Genomic DNA, 19836 nt, shown 5'->3' with positions numbered 1-19836 from the left:
ATCAACTCCTAACTCTGAAAATTGGTAAAAGAAAAAATTAAGCATTTATTCTGTCTTTTCAGTAGGAAATACATCTTAGGGTAACTAAAGAGCCCCTGTTGATGAAGGAGAGAAAACTCTGTTACAGAAGACAATCTGTTGATAAATGTAAAAGAAATAATGGAATTTGAAAATAACTACTTTACAATCTGTAATGAAATAATTTGTTTTCGGCAAGGATTATTAATGGAAGCTAAAACCATCAGGGGAAAGATTAAAAGGAAAGTGGATACCTGTAAAGTGTCAAAACATTATGCCACAGATCACTTGCTAATTGAAAAGTTCTTGCAATTAAAAAAATCTTTTATTTTTAAAAGAAAGAGATCTGGTTTTCACTACCTTTTAGCCAGGGATCAAGAAGTATCACTGATAGTAATAAAACTAGTCATTATTTGCCTCCTATTTCATCTGAATCTAACTAAACCTCTACATCTAACTTCTAAGCTGATAGGAAATATAGAGGCTACAGGAACCAGTTAAATGACTACTGGAAAGAAAATTCAGACTACTCCAAAATAGGTGACATTCATTCTCTGAGGCAATGGGAAACATCACTGACAAAGGAGTAAAATAAAAGGCAGGGGTGAGAAGCAAGGGAGAGGGAGATGCTGTTGCACATTAAGAGACCTAACAGGCATATAAACAAAGTGGGTCCCTGGCTAAAACCTGGTGGAGGAAAAACAGCTAAGACAGTTTTGGGTATAACTGGAAAACTTTTAATATGGAATTGGTATTAGATCATATTTGAGAATTATATTGTTATTTTTATGAGGTTTGATAATGGCACTGTGCTTAGCCAGGAGAAAGTCCTTGTTTCTTAGACATAGAGACTAAAGTATTTAGGGTGAAATATCATGAGGTCTTTATTTTCACTTAAAAATTATTCAGTAAGCTGTGTGATGGATACATGGGGGGGGGGTCTTTAACACTCTTTTGTGTATGTTTGAAAAGCTTTTTGTAAAACTTTATACAAATAAATTTAGAAACTGAAGTGAACAACTTTCTAAGAAAAAATAGATGATGCACCCTGACCTCGGAAGACAAAACAAGTAACAAAACAATAACCAATAACCAGGAAAGGATAAAGTTATCAAAGAGTGATTCCCCATAAAACAAGCATATCAGACTAGGACAGTTTCATAAGTGTATTTTGAACAGTTAAGGGACAATTTTAATACTACATAAAATTTTCCAGAACACAAAGGAAGAAGAAACTTTCCAAAGTATGATGCTAGAATAACCTGATAATACACAGAAGTTTTAGTCAATTGCAATCCACACAGGAATAACAAGAACAAAAAAGTTAAGTAAAATATTAGCAAGTATAAATCATGAGTACTTTACCAGAATAATTTATCACAACTAAGTGAAATTTATCCAAGAAGTGTAATGATGGTTCACAATTAGAAAATACATTAATAAAATTCACCATACTAAAAGGTTTTAAAAAGAAAAAAATAAAAAGATTAACTCATTTGTACCTAAAAACCATTAAAAAAAAAAAACAACTCAACATCCACTTTTTTTTTTAATTTGGAAAAAACAGTAAGTTTGGTACCTTCTTGAGATGAAAAATAAGTAAGAAGCATAAATATTTAAAAGGAAGAAAAAACACTATTATTTGTTGATAACTCTATACTCTAGAATCTTAGAAAATGTGAGGGAATCAAACTTGCTCCATAACATTAGAGATACATTGAAAAGGGGCACCTGGGTGGCTCAGTTGGTTAGGCGACTGCCTTCGGCTCAGGTCATGATCCTGGAGTCCCGGGATCAAGTCCCATACCAGGCTCCCTGCTCAGCGGGGGGTCTGCTTCTCCCTCTGACCCTCTTCCCTCTCATTCTCTCTCTCTCAAATAAATAAATAAAATCTTAAAAAAAAAAAAAAAAAAGAAAGAAATACATTGAAAAGAAGAGGATTCTAGGAAGATGGCAGAATAAAAAGCGCCAGGAATCTGTCTCCCCACCTAGGATCTGTCTATAGAACTACTCTGGAACTCTGGTGTCTACTGAAAGCTTGTAATTGCCAAGAAAAGGCTTGAATGGTAAACTGCAGTTAATATTGGTCAACTTCAGCTCTCAGCACTGTAGACACTGCCCATACCCACCCCCGGCCACAGGGCAGGCCAGCTTCACACTGTTCCTGGAGCAGTGTGCATGCAGCTTGGAGAACCAGGATGGGCAAAAAGAACTCGTCCTCCACATACTGGAGAGCTGTGCTCTGGCTGCTGATAGCTGCTTCCATCAGAGACTTGTAGACAAAGAGGTGGAGGCCACTTCTGTTGCACCTCCCCCCACTGTTGCAAGCCCCTCTAGGCGACTTTCAGGGACTTTAAAGGGCCAGTCCCTTTTTTCTCCTCTTTACTTTTTCCCCCTTCTGGGAAGCAGATATTAAAGACTAGGACATTCGAAAACTACTACATATATGGGTAAAATTAGAAAGTGACTATTCATGTGCAGGGAAAGTTTCAGAAAAGGTTCTGAGAAGAACTTAAGTTTACACTTCAGGCTGATCCTTGGCACAGACACAACCTACAATAATAAAACAAACAAACAAAACAACAAAAAAACAGCAAACCTGGGGAAAAGGGAGAAAGCTCCAGAGTTACCACATCATTGTATACAAGTGCCCAGTTTTCAACAAAAAAATCACGAGATACAAAGAAACAGGAAAGCATGGCTTATTCAAAGGAAAAAAATAAATCAACAGACACTGTCCCTGAAAAAGACCAATGGTAGATAAACTAGACAAAAACTTTAAAATAAATGTCTTAAAGAAGCTCAAAGAACTAAAGGAAGATGTGGATAAAGTTAAGAAAATCATGTATAAGCAAAATGATAACATGAATAAAGAGAACACATAAAAAGAGATCAGAAATTTTGGAGCTGAAAAATACAATAAATGAAATTAAATAATCACTAGAGCATTCAAAGGCAGATTTAAGCAGTAGAAGAAATAGTCAGCCAACTTTAAGACAGGACAATGGAAATTATCAAGTCTGAAGAACAGAAAGAAGAAAGATGGAAGAAAAGTGAACAGAGCCTAAGGGACTGTGGAAACCATCATGCAGACAAACATATGCATTATGGGAGTCCCAGAAGGAGAGGGGGACAGGGCAGAAAAAATACTTGACAAAATAATGGCTGAAAACTTCCCAAATTTGATTAAGGACATGAATATAAACATCTGAGAAGTTTAAAGAACTCCAAATAAAATGAACTCAAACCCACACTGAGACACATTACAATCAAACTTTCAAAAGACAGAATCTTGAAAGCAGGAAGAGAGAAGCAACTTGTCATATAAAAGGTATCCTCGGATTAAAACCTAATGTGGAGGAGGAGTAGGAGACCTGGATTTCATCTGGTTTCAGGAATTCAGCTGGATAGGGATCACACCATTCTGAACACCTACAAACTCAACAGAAGATCGAAGAAAAGAATAGCAACACCTCTCTGAACAGAAAACCGACCACTTTCTGGAAGGTAGGACATGCGGAGAAGTGAATCCGAGGCAATATTCGGGAGGATAGACGGCGGGGGAGGGGGCTTCCGTCTGCCGCTTCTGGCAAGTGATAGAGCCGCAGAGCACAAAATCGGAAATTTTAGAAGTCGGCTCCGCTGAGGGACGTCGCTCCAGTGGGTAAGCTGGGGGTGGAACCCTCGTGGGACAGTGTGGTCTCAGGACCCTTGGGGTCACAGAAAGACTGGGGGTGCCTGAGTACAGCAGAACTCCCAGGTATCGGAGCAGGGAAGCCGGCTGCAGAGACAGAGCTGAGGCGTGGGGTCTCAGGTCAGGATTGCCAAAAACTGTGATCCGCGGCACAGTTGGGCCACTGCTCCTCCAGCAGGGACCCAACAAGCGGCAGATCCGGGGAGACTCCCTTTCCTCCCCTGGGAGGAGCGGCACAGGAGCGCACTGCAGGGATCTGCTGGGTTTGGAGTCTCCACACCGAGTCCAGGTGTCAGAGATAGAAACGCTCAGTCACAGGCCGGGTGAGCGCGGAGTGCGGCCAGAGACCGGGGAGATGGGAGTGATTGACTGCTTTTCTCTGGGGGCTCAGTGAGGAGCTGGGCCCCGAGTTCTCAGCTCCTCTAGGGCAGAGACTGGGAGGCGCCATTTTCATTCTCGGCCTCCAAAGCCGAATGGACAGCTTGCAGGGAACAAAAGCTCCTGAGAGCAAACCCAAGCAGATTACTTAGCCTGGACTGGCAAGGGCGGGGCAATTCCGCCTCCGGCAAAGACATTTGGGAACCATGGCAACAGGCCCCTCCCCCAGAAGATCAGCAAGAACAGCCAGCCAAGACCAAGTTTACCTATCAATGAAAAGGGCAGAACTCCAGCGCTAGGGGAATACTTCACATAGAATCCATGGCTTTTTTACCATAATTCTTTAGTCTTTCAAAGCTAATTTTTTTTAACTTTTTTTTTTTTTTTAATTTTTCTTTTTCCCTTTTTCAACCAACATCTTATCAATCCCTTTTTTAAAAAACATTTTTATTTTTCATTTTGAGAGTCATATTCTATCCATTCATAGTAGTTACCCTTATTTTTGGCATATATATATAAGTTGTTCTCTCTTTAAAATTTTGAGATACGGTTTCTTCTAACAGATCAAAATATACCCTAAAACTCTAGTGTATGGCTTTGTTCTACTCTCCTGCCTGATCACATTCTCTCCCCTTTTTTTTCTTTTTTTTTAAATCCTCTTCTTTTTTCAAACAACTTCTTATCAATTCCTTTTATGAAATTTTTTATACTTTTCATCTTTACAGTCATATTCCATCCCTTCATCATACCAACCCTTATTTTTGTACATATATAAGTTTTCTTTCTTTAAAATTTGGGAGGCACTTTCTTCTAACAGACCAAAAGACAACCAAAATCTAGTGTGTGGCACTGATCTATGCACCAGCCTGATCATATTTGATCATACTCTGTTTTTCTTTTTGCTTTGCTCTGTTTTTGTTTTTACCTTTATTTTTTTCTTTTTTCTTTCTTTCCCTTTCTTTTCCCCTGACCTCATGTCTTTTCTGATTTGTTTAGAGTATATTTTCTGGGGACATTGTTACCCTGTTAGCATTTTGTTCTCTCATTCATCTATTCTCCTCTGGACAAAATGACAAGACGGAAAAAATCACCTCAACAAAAAGAACAAGAGGTAGTACCGACTGCCAGGGACCTACTCAATGCGGACATTAGTATGATGTCAGATCTAGAGTTCAGAATCATGACTTTAAAGATACTAGCTGGGCTTGAAAAAAGCATGGAAGTTATTAAAGAAATTCTTTCTGGAGAAATAAAAGAACTAAAATCTAACCAAGTTGAAATCAAAAAGGCTATTCATGAGGTGCAGTCAAAAATGGGGGTGCTAACCTCTAGGATAAATGAAGCAGAAGAAAGAATCAGTGATACAGAAGACCAAATGATGCAAAATAAAGAAGCTGAGAAAAAGAGAGATAAACAACTACTGGATCACGAGGGCAGGATTCGAGAGATAAGCGATACCATAAGACGAAACAACATTAGAATAATTGGGATCCCAGAAGAAGAAGAAAGAGAGAGGGGGGCAGAAGGTATAATGGAGCAAATTATAGCAGAGAACTTCCCTAATTTGGGGAAGGAAACAGGCATCAAAATCCAGGAGGCACAGAGAACCCCTCTCAAAATCAGGAAAAATAGGTCAACACCCCAACATCTAATAGTAAAACTTACGAGTCTCAGAGACATAGAGAAAATCTGAAAGCAGCTCGGGAGAAGAGATATGTAACCTACAAGGGTAGAAACATTAGATTGGCAACAGACCTATCCACAGAGACCTGGCAGGCCAGAAAGGACTGGCAGGATATATTCAGAGCACTAAATGAGAAAAATATGCAGCCAAGAATACTATATCCAGCTAGGCTATCATTGAAAATAGAAGGAGAGATAAAAAACTTCCAGGACAAACAAAAACTAAAGGAATTTGCAAACACAAAACCAGCCCTACAAGAAATCTTGAAAGGGGTCCTCTAAGCAAAGAGAGAGCCTAAAAGCAACATAGAACAGAAAGGAACACAGACAATATACAGTAACAGTCACCTTACAGGCAATACAATGGCACTAAATTCCTATCTTTCAATAGTTACCCTGAATGTAAATGGGCTAAATGCCCCAATCAAAAGACACAGGCTTTCAGATTGGATTAAAAAACAAGACCCATCAATATGCTGTCTGCAAGAGACTCATTTTACACCCAAAGACACCCCCAGATTGAAAGTGAGGGGGTGGAAAACCATTTACCATGCTAATGGACACCAAAAGAAAGCTAGGGTGGCAATCCTTCTATCAGACAAATTAGATTTTAAACCAAAGACTGTAATAAGAGATGAGGAAGGACACTATATCGTACTTAAAGGGTCTATCCAACAAGAAGATCTAACAATTGTAAATATCTATGCCCCTAACATGGGAGCAGCCAATTATATAAGGCAATTAATAACAAAAGCAAAGAAACACATCGACAACAATACAATAATAGTGGGGGACTTTAACACCCCCCTCACTGAAATGGACAGATCATCTAAGCAAAAGATCAACAAGGAAATAAAGACTTTAAATGACACACTGGACCAAATGGACTTCACAGACATATTCAGAACATTCCATCCCAAAGCAACAGAATACACATTTTTCTCTAGTGCCCATGGAACGTTCTCCAGAATAGATCACATCCTAGGTCACAAATCAGGTCTCAGCCAGTTCCAAAAGATTGGGATCATTCCTTGCCTATTTTCAGACCACAATGCTTTGAAACTAGAACTCACAAGAGGAAAGTCGGAAAGAACTCAAATACATGGAGGCTAAAGAGCATCCTACTAAAGAATGAATGGGTCAACCAGGAAATTAAAGAAGAATTTAAAAAATTCATGGAAACCAATGAAAATGAAAACACAACTGTTCAAAATCTTTGGGATGCAGCAAAGGCAGTCCTAAGAGGAAAGTATATAGCAATACAAGCCTTTCTCAAGAAACAAGAATGGTCTCAAGTACACAACCTAACCCTACACCTAAAGGAGCTGGACAAAGAACAGCAAATAAAGCCTAAACACAGCAGGAGAAGAGAAATAATAAAGATCAGAGCAGAAATCAATGAAATAGAAACCAAAAGAACAGTAGAACAGATCAACGAAACTAGGAGCTGGTTCTTTGAAAATTAACAAGAGTGATAAACCGCTGGCCGGACTTCTCAAAAAGAAAAGAGAAATGACCCAAATCAACAAAATCATGAATGAAAGAGGAGAGATCACAACCAACACCAAAGAAATACAAACAATTATAAGAACATATTATGAGCAACTACATGCCAGCAAATTAGATAACCTGGAAGAAATGGATGCATTCCTAGAGATGTATCAACTACCAAAACTGAACCAGGAAGAAATAGAAAACCTGAACAGACCTATAATCACTAAGGAAATTGAAGCAGTCATCAAAAATCTCCCAACAAACAAGAGCACAGGGCCAGATGGCTTCCCAGGGGAATTCTACCAAACATTTAAAGAAGAATTAATACCTATTCTTCTGAAACTGTTCCAAAAATTAGAAATGGAAGGAAAACTTCCAAACTCATTTTATGAGGCCACCATTACCTTGATCCCAAAACCAGACAAAGACCACCTCAAAAAGGAGAATTACAGACCAATATCCCTGATGAACATGGATGCAAAAATTCTCACCAAAATACTAGCCAATAGGATCCAACAGTACATTAAAAGGATTATTCAGCACGACAAAGTGGGATTTATCCCTGGGCTGCAAGGTTGGTTCAACATCCGCAAATCAATCAACGTGATACAATACATTAACAAAAGAAAGAACAAGAATCATATGATCCTCTCAATAGATGCAGAAAAAGCACTTGACAAGTACAGCATCCTTTCTTGATCAAAACTCTTCAGAGTATAGGGATAGAGGGAACATACCTCAGTATCATAAAAGCCATCTATGAAAAACCTACAGCAAATATCATTCTCAATGGGGAAAAACTGAGAGCTTTCCCCCTAAGGTCAGGAACGCGGCAGGGATGTCCACTATCACCACTGCTATTCAACATAGTATTGGAAGTCCTAGCCACAGCAATCAGACAACAAAAAGAAATCAAAGGCATCCAAATCGGCAAAGAAGTCAAATTCTCACTCTTTGCAGATGATATGATACTTTATGTGGAAAACCCAAAAGACTCCACCCCAAAACTGCTAGAACTCATACAGGAATTCAGTCAAGTGGCAGGATATAAAATCAATGCACAGAAATCAGTGGCATTCCTATACACCAACAAGACAGAAGAAAGAGAAATTAAGGAGTTGATCCCATTTACAATTGCACCCAAAACCATAAGATACCTAGGAATAAATCTAACCAAAGAGGCAAAGGATCTATACTCAGAAAACTAGAAAATACTCATGAAAGAAATTGAGGAAGACACAAAGAAATGGAAAAACGTTCCATGCTCATGGATCGGAAGAACAAATATTGTGAAGATGTCAATGCTACCTACAGCAATCTACACATTCAATGCAATCCCCATCAAAATACCATCCACTTTTTTCAAAGAAATGGAACAAATAATCCTAAAATTTGTATGGAACCAGAAAAGACCCCTAAGAGCAAGAGGAATGTTGAAAAAGAAAAGCAAAGCTGGCGGCATCACAATTCCAGACTTCCAGCTCTATTGCAAAGCTGTCATCATCAAGACAGTATGGTACTGGCATAAAAACAGACCCACAGATCAATGGAACAGGACAGAGAGCCCAAAAATGGACCCTCAACTCTATGGTCAACTAATCTTCGACAAAGCAGGAAAGAATGTCCAATGGAAAAAAGACAGTCTCTTCAACAAATGGTGTTGGGAAAATTGGACAGCCACATGCAGAAGAATGAAACTGGACCATTTCCTTACACCACACACAAAAATAGACCCAAATGGTTGAAAGACCTCAATGTGAGACAGGAGTCCATCAAAATCCTGAAGGAGAACACAGGCAGCAACCTCTTTGACCTCAGCCGAAGCAACTTCTTCCTAGAAACATCGCCAAAGGCAAGCAAAGCAAGGGCAAGAAATGAACTATTGGGACTTCATCAAGATAAAAAGCTTTTGCACAGCAAAAGAAACAGTCAACAAAACCAAAAGACAACCGACAGAATGTGAGAAGATATTTGCAAATGATATATCAGATAAAGGGCTAGTATCCAAAATCTATAAAGAACTCATCAAACTCAACACCCAAAGAACAAATGATCCAATTCAAGAAATAGGCAAAAGACATGAACAGACATTTTTCCAAAGAAGACATCTAAATGGCCAACAGACACATGAAAAAGTGCTCAACATCGCTCGGCTTCAGGGAAACCAAATCAAAACCTCAATGAGATACCACTTCACACCAGTCAGAATGGCTAAAATTAACAAGTCAGGAAACGAAAGATGTTGGGGGGGATGCGGAGAAGGGGAACCCTCCTACACTGTTGATGGGAATGCAAGCTGGTGCAACCACTCTGGAAAACAGTATGGAGGTTCCTCAAAAAGTTGAAAATAGAGCTACCATACGATCCAGCAATTGCACTGCTGGGTATTTACCCCAAAGATACAAATGTAGGGATCCGAAGGGGTACGTGCACCCTGATGTTTATAGCAGCAATGTCCACAATAGCCAAACTGTGGAAAGAGCCAAGATGTCCATCGACAGATGAATGGATAAAGAAGATGTGGTATATATATACAATGGAATATTATGCAGCCATCAAAAGGAACGAGATCTTGCCATTTGCAACGATGTGGATGGAACTGGAGGGTGTTATGCTGAGCGAAATAAGTCAATCAGAGAAAGACATGTATCATATGACCTCACTGATATGAGCAATTCTTAATCTCAGGAAACAAACTGAGGGTTGCTGGAGTGGAGGGTGGGGTGAGAGGGATGGGGTGGCTGGGTGATAGACACTGGGGAGGGTATGTGCTATGGTGAGCGCTATGAATTGTGCAAGACTGTTGAATCACAGATCTGTACCTCTGAAACAAATAATGCAATATATGTTAAGAAAAAAAAAAAGAAGAAGATGGTAGGAGGGGAAGAATGAAGGGGGGGAAATCGGAGGGGGAGATGAACCATGAGAGCCAATGGACTCTGAAAAACAAACTGAGGGTCCTAGAGGGGAGGGGGGTGGGAGGATGGGTTAGCCTGGTGATGGCTATTAAAGAGGGCATGTTCTGCATGGAGCACTGGGTGTTATGCACAAACAATGAATCATGGAACACTACATCAAAAACTAAAGATGTAATGTATGGTGATTAACATAACAATAAAAAGTAAAAAAAAAAAAAGGTATCCTCATCCTCATAAGGTTATAAGCAGATTTCTCATCAGAAACTTTGGAGGCCAGAAGTCAGCCAATACATTCAAAGCATTAAAAAGAAAAAAAAAAAAAAACTATCAACCAAGAATCCTATATCTGTTAAAACTGTCCTTCAAAAGTGAGGGAAAAATTAAGACATTCCCAAATAAACAAAAGTGGAGGGAGTCTATTACCACTAGACCTGCCTTGAAAGAAATGTTCAAGGGTGCAGTGTGAAATGAAAGGACATTACACAGAAATTCAAAGGCATAAAAAGAAATAAAGATGTGATGAGCACTAGCTATCATATACAACTCATGAATCATTGAAAAACTAATGATGTATTATATGTTGGTTAATTGAATTTAAATCAAAAAAAGAAATAAAGATCAGAGTACAGGTAAAAACACAGGGAATTATAAAAGCTATTACTACTATAACAATGATTTGTAACTCCACTTTCTGTTTTTCTATATGATTTAAGAGAATAATGGTTTAAAAAAAACAATTATTTGTCTAAAAGCTAGTATTGTTGTAACTTCAGTTTGTACTCCACATTTTGTTTTCTCCATAATTTAAGAGACTAATGCATTTAAAAGAATTATTGCTGGAGTGGAGGGGGGTGGGAGGGATGGGCTGGCTGGGTGATGGACACTGGGGAGGGTATGTGTTGTGGGGAGTGCTGTGAATTGTGTAAGACTGATGAATCACAGACCTGTACCCCTGAAACAATACATTATATGTTAATAATAAAAAAATAAAAGAATCATAAAAGAATTATTACTTTATGTTTTTGGGCACAGACTGTATAAAGATGTCATATGGGGACATCAACAACTGAAAGGGCTGGGGATGGAGCTGTAAAGGAGCAGAGCTCTTGTATGTTATTGAAGTTAATCCAAATCTGAATTAGAGAGTTATAACTTTAGGATGTTAAATATAACTCCTTTAACCACGCACACACACAAACACACACAAGTAGCTATAGAATATACACAGAAGAAAATAAGTAATTTCAACATTTCACAATAAAAAAAAATCAGGGCGCCTGGGTGGCTCAGTTGGTTAAGTGACTGCCTTCGGCTCAGGTCATGATCCTGGAGTCCCTGGATCAAGTCCCGCATCGGGCTCCCTGCTCGGCGGGGAGTCTGCTTCTCCCTCTGACCCTCCCCCCTCTCATGTGCTTGCTCTCTCTCATTCTCTCTCTCTCAAATAAATAAATAAAATCTTTTAAAATAAATAAATAAATAAATAAATAAATAAATAAATAAAAATCAACCAAATGGAAAGATAGTAATCCAGGAAATAAAGGACAAAGTATATAGAAAACAAACAGCAAAATGACAGAAGTCCTTCCTTATCAGTAATTACTTTAAAAGTAAACAGTTTAAACTCTTAAATCAAAAGACAGAGATTGGCAGAATGGATAAAGACACATGATCCAACTATATGTTACCTTCAGGAGACTCACTTCAGATCAAAAGATACCAACACATTGACAGTGAAAGGATGGAAAAAGACATTCCAAGCAAACAGTAACAAAGGGGAGTAGGGGTAGCTATACTAAATCAGACAAAACAGACTATACATCTAAAAAAGGTTACAAGAGACAAAAAAGAACATTATATCTTAAGCAGATATAATAACAGCAAACATGTGTGCACCTAATAATAGACCATCAAAATATATGCCAGACAAACTGATAGAATTGAAGAGAGAAATAGTTCAACAAAAATAGCTGGAAACTTCAATGCCTGGCCCACAGTAACAGAATAACCAGGCAGAAGATGAGGACATAGAGGACGTAAACAACACAATAAACCAACTAGATCTAACAGACATTTACGGAACTCCCTAACCCACCAACTACAGCATACATATTCTTTTTTTTTTTTTTTAAGATTTTATTTATTTGCCAAAGAGAAAGAGAGAGGAGAGAGCACATGCAGGAGGAGCAGGCAGAGAGAGAAGCAGGCTCCCCGCTGAGCAGGGAGCCCAATGTGGGGCTCGATCCCAGGACCCTGCGATACATGACCTGAGCCAAAGGCAGATGCTTAGCCGACTGAGCCACCCAGGCACCCCCAGCATACACATTCTTCTCAAGTGCAGATGAACCATTTTAGGACATACCGTATGTTAAGTCACAAATTGAGTCTCAACACGTTTTGAAAGATAGATGTTCTACAAAGTATCTTCTGACCACAACAGGATGAAGTTAGAAGTCAATCAACAGAAGTAAAATTGGAAAATTCACAAATTTGTGGAAATTAAAGACACACCCTTAAAACTCTTCCCTTAAACCAAAAGTAATTCTAGATGGACTAAAGATTTAAGCATAAAAAAAAAAAAAAAGTTGCAGGAGAAAATGTGGGTAACCAAATATTTTTCATTCAGCATGTGGAAAATTCTTTACCTAAGACACAGAAGTGAGATGCCATACAGGGATTAAATTTTTAAGAATTCTATATGAAAAGTATCTATAACACATATAATAAACTGGCCAATTTCCTTTACTTAGGAAGAACGTGCATAAATACAGCAAGAGAAAAATGGGCAGAAGATGAACAGGGAAGTTTATAGAAAAAGAAATTAAAATGCCCAATAAAAAGGCAATCAAAATTAAAGAAATGTGCATCAAAACAATGGAAAACTCTATCCAACCAGAAAAAAAAAATAACAATTTAAAATACCATGTGTTCTGTGGGTCTGGAAAAACAAATTGCAAACTGAGGCAGCTCATAAGGAGCTACAAAGAAATAACATGCTCATGTGTGTTTTTAAGATGATAGGATGTTAAAATTTCTTACTACAATGACTACTTAATTATCTTAATGTTCCATATATAGCTTGCAGTAATTTAAAGAGGATGACACTGGGCAGGCTACAGAACACAAAGCCCAGAAAGTAAATGTAGTAGTAGTAGAAATACAGATGAGAGACAGATTATTGTCCTAAAGTGCAGAGCTACCTCACCACTTTGCACCTTATCAGTACGATCAGGGCAAGCTTTAGCCAATGTGCCTGGTGTTATTTATCTTTCCCTCTCCCTTTATCCGCACTCCCCTCTCCATCCCCATTCTACCACCTCCTAGTAAAAAGATCTTATATACTACTAAGTTTATTCACGTGTAAAAGGCAGGTGAGTACTTTTTCTGAGCTATTTTTAGGGATTAAATGGGATAATGCATGTAGCCTGTGGCCCATCCTAAGCATTCAAAAAGTAATAGCTCCTAGTTAGATGCTAAATCATCCTATTCTGCAATATTTTCTCTCTGTATGTCTTTTACTAAAACATGTCTTGACTTTTTTGGGAAAAAAAAGGCATCATATTTTGAAATAAATGTTAAAGTGGCAAGAATACTTAGTCACTGTTGTTCCACGGGCGCTCCCTGCTACGGTAAAGAATCAGTGGGGAACGGACATTAGTACACTGAACATGAGAGGGGTGTCCTCACTTAGCACGGGTGATGCTGCACAAGGCCTCTGACTACCATCAATCATTGCTGTGTAAGTTTGTTTTCTAGTGAATCTTGATGACCCAGAACGAACTCGGAGGAATACCAATTAGACCCCTCAAAATGAAGTAACTAAAAGCAGAGCATCTTGGTTTTTACCAAAGGGGAAAAGATGTGCTTTCCATGAACGCATCTCTGCTTGTTTTTCTGTACAGACATCTTCAAGAAGACATCAAAATATGTGCCACACTGACCGGGAAATGCTACCTCCTACTCTACCTGAGGGCATCACAGCTGGATTGGCTTGGAACAAAGACAAGAAAGGAAATTGGCGAAAAATGACTTTTTCTCAGGAAACAATTTCTTGTCAAGCAATACCAGGTCAAAACTTTAAAAAAGTTATTCCTGCTGAGATATTTCCACATTTTCTTTTTTCTTCCCTTTCATCCGACCCTTCCTTTGATCCTTCCCCCATTTATCCTATTTACTTACACTTCATTTGTTATCAGTTATATAAATTCTGTGTCTCCTGTGTGCACCCTGAGACAAGAAGCATGTCTTTCTCTTCAGTTGCTGAATCTCTTGCCCAGCACCTCACAGAAAATCTACTAGGAGGTGCTGGAAGAGCTTTTGAAATAAGCGAATAAAATCTATTATCTACACTGCGACATACTGCCAAGTGCCCTGGATCAGCAGTCAGAAAGCTCAGACTCCAGTGTCAATAACGCCATCTGCTGGTTCTGTAGCTTCAGACAGAAGCATTGCAGTATCTGGGTCCTCTTCTATAAAATAGATCTTCTATTTTCTCTGCTATTCCTTATGGTTTTACAAAATGAGATGCTGAAAGTAAAGGTTATTGTTTAGCTCATTTAAAGCACCATGATTACTTCTCTTGATCAGTATTTGCCATCCAAACATTCTAAATTTAAACAGGGATAGTACAGTTATTCTATTAGGAGAGGCAGATTTCATTAATGCGTTTATTTGCTTTTTCTTAAAATAAGCACAAAGCCATAAACAGCTTGCCATCACAAGTACACATAATGCTTATGTTCTGAAACAGAAATGGCCCGTGTTCACTGCATCATTTCCCAACTTTAATTATGACTTATATAGAAAGTGTTTGAATATTTCTTACCAGGTTCTGGAAGGTCTAATTTTGCACGCTTTAGTTCCACCATAGAAATCTGAAGTTGCTCTATTACAAAGTCATCTTCGAAGAAAAAATCCTTTGCCAGGGTCTCCTGAAGAAATTCTACAAGTTCTTCCATAGACAATTTCATTAGATGTTCTAAGAACAAATCAGAGAAATACAAATGCTGAGTCAACAGTTACTCAGGTTGAGACGGTAACGTATTCTATTCTGGTGCAGTATTTTTTAAAAAGGGCACAGCATACAACTTATGTAAACTGTACTGTAAACATCACTGATACTCAATTAAAATAAAAGTATTTTCTGATACCCAAGCAGTCACATCTACTCTTTGGGGAGAAAGGGAGAGGTGATTACTGCTAAATACCTTTTCATGGGTTTATTTAAGAACATCACACCTTAGACATTAATATTGACCCAGAGCAAGCACTTCTTAGAGAAACAGGCCACCCAAGATGACATGAGGGCTTTCTGTTTTACTGTTACAGAACTCCACCTCCCACAGGCAAACCTATTTCAAGTCTCTATATTTACGGTTTCAGAATTTCCAAAAAATCTGATTACTAACTTTATTTGTATTTCTACTTATGAAATTAGTTTTATTTAAAAAAATTCAGATTACAGGGGCACCTGGGTGGCTCAGTCGGTTAAGCATCTGCCTTCGGCTCAGGTCAAGATCCCGGGGTCCTAGATTCGAGCCCCACATCAGGCTCCCTGCTCAGGCGAGAGCCTGCTTCTCCCTCTCCCTTTGCCCGCCACTCTGCCTACTTGTGCTGTCAAATAAATAAATTAAATCTTAAAAAATAAAAAAAGAAAATTAAAAAACTTCAGATTACAGATACAAAGTAGAAAGCAAAAATCAGCTACGATCCCACTAGCCACTGCCCTACAAGTAGATGTGTGTACACACGTTATCAATTTAAAAAACTGATTATACTTTGAGTCCATCAGATATACTATAATGTACTATAACTCACTTATCAGTCTTCTAATACTGGACATTTAGGTTATTACTTTTTTTTTTTTTTACTGTTTAAAACCAGTGTGTGATAAACTTCCCGTAACAATGTCTCTAAATATTGTTAAAACAATCAGGAAAAAAACAAGAACAAAATCTTAGGAGCTTTAGCTAAACTCTTGGTTAAGGTGCCCAGACAGAGTTTTCGAAGCTTCATATGGCGGTGAAGAAACTTCATATAAGTCCTTGAGCTCTTGTCTTCCTGAGAAAAAACTACATAGCAGTAGACACATTTTTTCCAACAGCTATTTAGTGTGATGATATGATAGGATATAAAGTAGGTATTGTGCTTTAAAGTTTATTTGCAAAGGGTGAAGAAACTTTTCACTTGCCAAAATTAATCAAGGCTCATATAAATAAAACATAATTTAAGACGGAGAACAGAGCTATGGAGAAATACAACATCATGTTTCCACTTTCTTGCTGTTTAGTGAACATTAAACCAATATGCACATATTTTAATAGAAAGTATACTTTTGTTCCACATCTTGGTCAGTTCATAATCCAGAAAGAAAGGAAAGGCGGGAAGAGGAGAAGAGGGGCAGGGGAGGGAAAGAGAAGAGGAGGAGGTGGGGGGGTCAGGTGGGGGAGAGACAGAGACAGATTTCCTGCAGTTTTCAGACAGATCGTGAGTCTTGGGAGACAGTTCTCTGGATGCTGTGGTTTGCATGCTGGAGGAGTGAGGACTGGGTGTAAGGGAAATGAACCACAGCACTTCTGAATCCTTATCTTTAATACAGACTTGATTTTACAGGGAGTTTTCATTTCTCTCTAAAGTTTGGACAGTCCAAAGGCCTGCCTTTCAAGTAAGCAATCAAACAATTTTATATTAAAATACCTAACATGTACTTAGAGCAACGTCAAGCACAGCAGGAAAAAAACCTCACAAAACGTGACCCCCAACTACTCAATTAGCTTATAATTTAGTTGGGAAGCTGAACAGAAGATCATTCAAGAATAACCTAAGGGAGGAGAATGATCAGTGAATGTGGAACTACGTTGTAAGAGCTAGACTCCAAGTGCTCCATGAAGTTCTAAAGCTTTCAATGATTCTCCTCTCTGCAGAGTTACAAGACGACGGACTAGGAGGAGTTTTAATTTTAAAGACTGAACTGAGACTTTAAGATAATAAGGTTCTTCACATTCAAGAAGAAAACTCTCATTTCTTGATTTTTAAAGTAAGACACCACGTGCCAAATGTATAGAGCCCTTGAAGTACTGCAGCCGAATATTGCATTAACCCAACAAGTGACTGTACTTGCCCCAGAGGCCACAATGCAGTCAAGCAGAGAGATGAGCAGGAGGAGGTGCCCCATCTCTGGTCTACAGCTTGGATATGGGTGCTTTTGCCTGGATGGAGGAAACAGTGATGGAAAATATCTTCACCAGACTTCTGAACTAAGGGCCTGGTTTCTTTGGTCTCTCTCTTCTCTGATTACAAACCAGAAGTTCAGACTGATGAAAAGCAGTATTAGGAATAAGGAAACAAATACTTAGTAAGAATAATATTATTAGTGAAACCAACACATTGCTTTCTACTGCTTAAATGGGAAAATTAAACTGAAATAGAGAAAAAAAAAAATCAAAGACCTCTGCAATGTAATCAGCTTCTAGCCATGAGAAAGAACTGATGGAAGCCGATTACCACCTGAACATGATTTCTTCACTGACTTTCAAGAATTTTTTAAATCCACCACTAAAAGAAAATAAATCTGAAGTTGGGTGAGGAATGAGAAATCAGAGTTAAATCAAGCCTTGATCTTTGTGAAATCTTTATACTTAAACATTTTCTTACTTTTGTGTAATTTTAAGATTGTGTAAGACATAGCGGTAAGAACTCGTTCTCCTTCAAAGATGTAGATATCCCATATTCTGAGGTTTAGTGTAAAAGGAGTCTATAATTAAAAACAAAACAAGATAAGATTAACAGCTCACTCTTGTCTGGTACTTATAATTTTATGATTGGGTTTTGTAAAGAAATACTCACACGATCAAGGAAACATTGAAAAAACCATTTCATTGTGTAAAAACTTGTGTAGATTTCTTGAGAATCCTGAAAAAAAACAAAGACTTCAAATTTCTGGATTGCAGCAAATAAAATATGACAACCTAATACTAAAAGTTACGAAAGCTGTTGGAGGTAGCTGTCAAAGCTAAACATAACACCGTTTCATTCCAAATCTTTTGCATGCTGGAGTATTTCTAGTTTTTTCTCCTTACTTTCTTTCTCCCTCAATCTCACTTTTGGAAATCACCTTAAGAATAAATCCTTCTTCTATAGGATTGTAATATAACATCTTGATTCTCTATAATACATTTTACAGTGAAGTATCTCTGCTTCACTAAATTATCATGTTTCATAGTACAGCATGTCTATGGTTCACTAAGGACAGAGTTTGTATGACCCTTAAAGTATTTTTGGTGCAATAAAAAGGCCTCCAAAATTACCAAGAAATCACATATCGTTAAAAACTGCACCATTTGTATATCTCATCTGCAAAGAAGTGGTTTGATTTTATGAGTTAGGGCTGTGATGATTCATCAATACTAAATTCCACAAATCTCATGCTCTTCAAACACCTGGGAATTACAAATGCATAGTAAATGAAATGGACAACACCGCAAATCAATAAAGCAATTGGGACCAAAGGCTGCACTCAATTCTTCTAGGTTTATCCTTGGTGTAAGTGGGTGTTAAGTCAATGTCACATCTACCTACCAAGTGTTGCTTAAGCTTGGATAGAAATTTATTCAGTATTTTTTCATGATGTTCTTGAAACCTCAAGAGTTTAGGAAAACCTTGAACAAAAAAGCCTAGAATACAAACATAAAAACAGTATTTCATAAACAATAGCAACAAAAACCCCTTTCAAAATGCAACACATTTCTTTCATTTTTAACTGTCAGCAACAACAAAAATCCAGTAGTTACTAAGATACTTATCCTCCTCACCAAGGAAATAATTGTGTGTAAGCTCTGGGCAATGAAATTTGCAATCTAGTACCTGTTTGGTAAAGATCTCCTATAACCTTGTAAAAATATAAAAGAGGACAGAATATTTCTGAATTAAAAGGGAAATTTAGAAACCAAGAAAAAAATGAAAACTGAAGCCATTTATCAGGATTGTCTGTTCTCTTCAAGTATCTTAAAGCATATCTTAAATGCACAAATTTCTTATAAGTTATTCTAATCTTGAGGAATTATTTTGTTTTATTGTCAGTATGCTACATAACAAACATTTTATTCCTTTTTTCAGGTTTACTCTAAAAACTTCATTAGTATCATGCTTCCAAGGTTTTTATCACTTTTTAATCCCTTCTGTGATATCTGACATCAGCTAAGACATAATGACACTAATGATCAATGTTGTATCAGAAACTAGAGTTTATCCCATCTCATTATACAACAGAATCTCTAAGATTTCTAGGAAGAAACTAATTGTAAATGGTAAGTTAGTACTGATTTTGTGTATCTAACTCATAGAACTTTACATCTATTTTTATTTACAAGTTTCCTTTCAGATATTCTACACGATCCATTAAAAAGGTTATACACTCAACAGATTTATCATTTCTCCACATTAGTTATTTCCAACCTGGGTTTTATGTAATTTTGAAAGATGTTAATAGATGTCCTAAGTTTTTTAAAAAGAATCCAGGGGAAGTACTGTGTGCTCCACAAACCTTTCTGGCATATTCAGGATGCATAAGGGCTTCTCAATCTTTCTAACATGCTTTATAAACTAAAGAAACTTTGTGTGCTTGATTAACTCACTCTGCCAGACTTATTTGATCTT

The 19836-nt window shown here is 37.8% G+C and overlaps 1 protein-coding gene across 4 annotated transcripts in view; it reads right to left on the bottom strand.

Annotated features, from left to right (window-relative positions):
- The window catches only part of USP6NL (USP6 N-terminal like), a 186998-nt gene that overhangs the window by 19284 nt on the left and 147878 nt on the right, over positions 1 to 19836 (bottom strand). For all 4 annotated transcript variants that reach the window (XM_045874435.3, XM_054507368.2, XM_045874437.3 and 1 more), the window contains 4 exons: positions 18760 to 18854; positions 18028 to 18093; positions 17836 to 17935; positions 15008 to 15160 (listed from right to left, as the gene is read on the bottom strand). In XM_045874435.3, coding sequence (XP_045730391.1) covers positions 15008 to 15160; positions 17836 to 17935; positions 18028 to 18093; positions 18760 to 18854 — 414 coding nt within the window. The remainder of the gene's footprint in view (positions 1 to 15007; positions 15161 to 17835; positions 17936 to 18027; positions 18094 to 18759; positions 18855 to 19836) is intronic.

The sequence above is a fragment of the Mirounga angustirostris genome, unplaced genomic scaffold (genome assembly GCF_029215605.1).
Source record: "Mirounga angustirostris isolate CCGP_5_RB_7025 unplaced genomic scaffold, mMirAng1.0.hap1 SCAF_5, whole genome shotgun sequence".
Lineage (NCBI taxonomy): Eukaryota > Metazoa > Chordata > Mammalia > Carnivora > Phocidae > Mirounga > Mirounga angustirostris.
The sequence above is the reverse complement of the archived record's forward strand: the minus strand, read 5'-3'. Positions and strand labels throughout refer to the sequence as shown.